The 3,667-nt window shown below is 53.6% G+C and overlaps 1 protein-coding gene across 1 annotated transcript in view; it reads right to left on the bottom strand.

Annotated features, from left to right (window-relative positions):
• MCOLN1 (mucolipin 1) overlaps positions 1-3,460 on the bottom strand; it is a 15,952-nt gene extending 12,492 nt beyond the window's left edge. The window contains exons 1-2 of the mRNA XM_011943567.1: positions 3,320-3,460; positions 972-1,177 (exon numbers count right to left, since the gene is read on the bottom strand). Coding sequence (XP_011798957.1) covers positions 972-1,061 — 90 coding nt within the window. The 5' untranslated portion in view covers positions 1,062-1,177; positions 3,320-3,460. The remainder of the gene's footprint in view (positions 1-971; positions 1,178-3,319) is intronic.
• Between the last annotated feature and the right edge of the window lie 207 nt (positions 3,461-3,667).

Here is a 3,667-nt window from a genome sequence, read left to right as displayed (position 1 = left end):
GGCCTCCCAAAGTGCTAGGATTACAGGCATGAGCCACCACACCCAGCCTTTTCTTTTTTTTTTTTTTGAGACAGAGTCTCACTCTGTTGCCCAAGCTGGAGTGCCATGGTATGATCTCAGCTCACTACAACCTCTACCTCCCAGGTTCAAGCAATTCTCCTGTCTCAGCCTCCTGAGTAGCTGAGTTACAGGCACCTGCCATCACACCCAGCTAATTTTTGTATTTTCAGTAGAGACGGGGCTTTGCAATGTTGGCCAGGCTGTCTGAAACTCCTGGCCTCAAATGATCCGTCCACCTCAGCCTCCCAAAGTGCTGGGATTATAGGCATGAGCCACCATGCCTAGCTAATTGGGTCCCTTTCCCAAGGGAAAATTGGAGGCATGGTGACACGCTAAAGTCAGCCCAAGACATGAAGCAAGCACTTAGGGCAGTGGCTGGGTCTGATTCATCTTGGGGCTCCCAGAGTCCAGCACAGGGTCTGGCATGGGGGAGGGAGAACCAACTATCTGTGCAGCCATTGGGTCAACATGGTGTCAGACTGCCTGGGTTCAAATCCCAGCTGCCAATGTTCTGTTGCTGTGTGACTTTGGGCAAGTCTCTTAACCTCTCTGGGCCTCAGAGGTAGCTTTTTGGTTTTTTTTTTGAGACAGAGTCTTGCTCTGTTGCCCAGGCTGGAGTGCAGTGGCACGATTTCAGCTCAGGGCAACCTCCACCTCCCAGTTCAAGTGATTCTCCTGCCTCAGCCTCCCAAGTAGCTGGGATTACAGGCACCTGCCACCATGCACGGCTAATTTTTTTGTATTTTTAGTAGAGATGGGGTTTCACCATGCTGTTCAGACTGGTCTTGAACTCCCAGCCTCAAGTGATCCACCGGCCTCAGCCTCCCACAGTGCTGCTTTAAGACTCTTCTTCAAGGAGCACAGCAGCCATAGGCGGCCTTCGGCTGGGGCCCCTGCTTGGCTGTCCTCACCTGCACCGTGACCACCAGGATCTTGACCACCTGCAGCATCAGCTTGCAGGGCTTGCGGCCCTTGGCTCGAAACTTGTCACAGGGACTCATGAAAAAGTATTTGAGACGACGGCGAAGGTCTTCCTCTTCTGGGGGTGTCGGAGGGGCCGGCGAAGGCCCCGCCTGGGTCCCATACCCGGGGTTGGGGGTCAGAAGCCGCTCGGTCTCTGTGGGAATAGGAGAGGGTGCTGGGGTGAGGCCTGGGCAACTCCGCTTTTCCCCTTTATCCAACCAGGAAGGCAGCACACACCCTATCTTCATGTCCCCATGCTCCTGCCAAGGAAGAGTTCCGAGGTCTAAAGAAAACCAGGAAAGCTGCAACGTTGTCTGTATCTATGCACCAGTCCTGCTCAGAGGTTATGAGCTGGGGTTCAGGAGGTACAGGGCCTGGGCTGATTCCTGCCCCTCCTCCTGCTCACCAGCTCTCTAAATCTCAGTTTCCTCATCTGCAAAATGGGGCAGTCATCATGTCTCATGGGAACGCTAAGGACTGGATGCTTATGAAGCATTGATCACAGGGGCTGGTCCATGGTGAACGTCAGAACGTTTCATCAATGTTCTCGTTATTGATCTATGGGGAGAGAATGAACTGCTCCCACCGGCTTTTCTTTTTTTTTTCTTTTGAGACGGAGTCTCGCTCTGTCTTCTGGGCTGGAGTGCAGTGGCCAGATCTCAGCTCACTGCAAGCTCTGCCTCCCGGGTTTACGCCATTCTCCTGCTTCAGCCTCCAGAGTAGCTGGGACTACAGGCGCCTGCCACCTTGCCCGGCTAGTTTTTTTTTTTTTTTGTATTTTTTTTTTAGTAGAGATGGGGTTTCACCGTGTTAGCCAGGATGGTCTCGATCTCCTGACCTTGTGATCCGCCCGTCTCGGCCTCCCAAAGTGCTGGGATTACAGGCTTGAGCCACCGTGCCCGGCCTCCCACGGGCTTTTCACTGGGCATCCAAGGCTACTGGGCTCATCCCAGCTCCAGGTTCCGGACATGAGCATAGAACTCAGCCTGTATTCTAGGTTTGTCTGGACAGACACCCAAAAGATGACTTCTGGGTTCATTATAACCTGGCCCATCAGCTGACACTCTCAGAAGCCACAGACCTGGAGAAGGGGTAATTGACAATATAAGTAATAATAATGGAACACATTCACTAAAGACTCATTTTATCTCCCTGAAAAGCACCAGCTCCTGGAAATCGTGCAGCCCTAGCATCAAATCCTAGGCCTGTCACTTTCCAGTAGGGTGACTCCAGGTACCTCCCTGAGCCTCCATCTCCTCATCCGAAGAGTGGAAATTTTATAAAGGCTACCCCTTGGCTGGGCTCAGTGGCTCATCCTGTTATCCCAACAGCTTTGGGAGGCCAAGGTGGGACGATTGCTTGAGCCCAGAGTTTGAGACCAGCCTAGGTAATACAGTGAGACCTCCCTCTCTACCAAAAAAAAAAAAAATTAAATAGTCAGGTGTGGTGACGGCTCATGCCCGTAGTTCGTAGCTGGGACTCCTTCTACCTGGGAGGCTGAGTTGGGAGGTCACTTGAACCCAGGAGTTCAATGTTACAATGAGCTAGGATTATGCCACTGCACTACAGCCCGGGTAACAACAAAAAAAAAGTCTCTTAAAAAAAACGTCCACCCTCTCCCTGAGCCCTGAGGTTGAGATCCTGAAGCTGCTCTGAGGATTCAGTGAGACACAGCAGATAAAGACCTCTTCAGCAAACACAAGCTGTTCTAATCACTGTTTTATTTTTTTTCCAGCCTAACTGTGAGATCTAAGGTTTCAGCAACTGCTGGAGTCAAAACCGGTCACAGTAGCCCAGAACTGTCCCTGTCAAACCCCCATGGGGATGTGCTTTCTAGGGCCTGGCCCCCTGCCTAGCAAAGCTGTCAGGATAAATGTGTGCACTGCCAGAACCTCCCATGCCGAGAGGGACAAGTTCCTGGCCCCTCCTTTTGCAATGGGATGCTGCTGTGGCTGTTTACCACAAAGTCAGAGGGCAGGGCCCGTCTACAGAGCTGAGATTACAGCTAACCCACCCGACCCTGCTAGTTGGGACACCGGGACACCTATCAGGTAGGGGTCCCCAGCTAGCTCCATAAGGGGAAGCTAACACAAAGGGTCTTCCTCTAGCCTCCCCGAGGAGGGGTGGCATCAGAATTGGCTGGAAGCCCGAATTTAAGAAGACTGCGCTTCCCCCGGTTTGGAAAGCTAAAACTGAGTTAATCTCCTGGGGGCAATGCCTCCAGCTCTCCCCCTAGAGTTTAGGTGAGCTGAGCATTTGTCTCCTGGAACCAGGAGGGGAAGCCTGGGAGTCTCACGCGCGGGTTGGAGAAGCTGGTGCCCGCTGTCTGAGTTCCAGCCGAAGTTGAGCAATCGGAACCTAGGCTCCCAGTGGAAATCCCAGGAACCTCGCCGGCCCAAAGGGAGAAGCTGGCGGCCCGGCGCGATCGCTGCCTGAGTTTGGGAACCCAGCAGAGCCTGGCTTCAGGAGGGAGAATCGGAGAGGCTGGTGCCCACCCGCCGCCCAAGTTCTAGGAGCCGTCTGCCCATTTCTCTACCGTGGGGAAGCTGAAAAGTCAGCGCTGGAGCTTAGGAAAAAAGAGACTGGGAGCTCCGCCGCCCCAGGTCGGAGAAGCAGCCCGCCCGCCTGAGTTCCGGGCCCCACG

The sequence above is a fragment of the Colobus angolensis genome, unplaced genomic scaffold, assembly GCF_000951035.1.
Source record: "Colobus angolensis palliatus isolate OR3802 unplaced genomic scaffold, Cang.pa_1.0 Scaffold22, whole genome shotgun sequence".
NCBI lineage: Eukaryota > Metazoa > Chordata > Mammalia > Primates > Cercopithecidae > Colobus > Colobus angolensis.
This window is presented reverse-complemented; position numbering and strand designations above follow the sequence as displayed.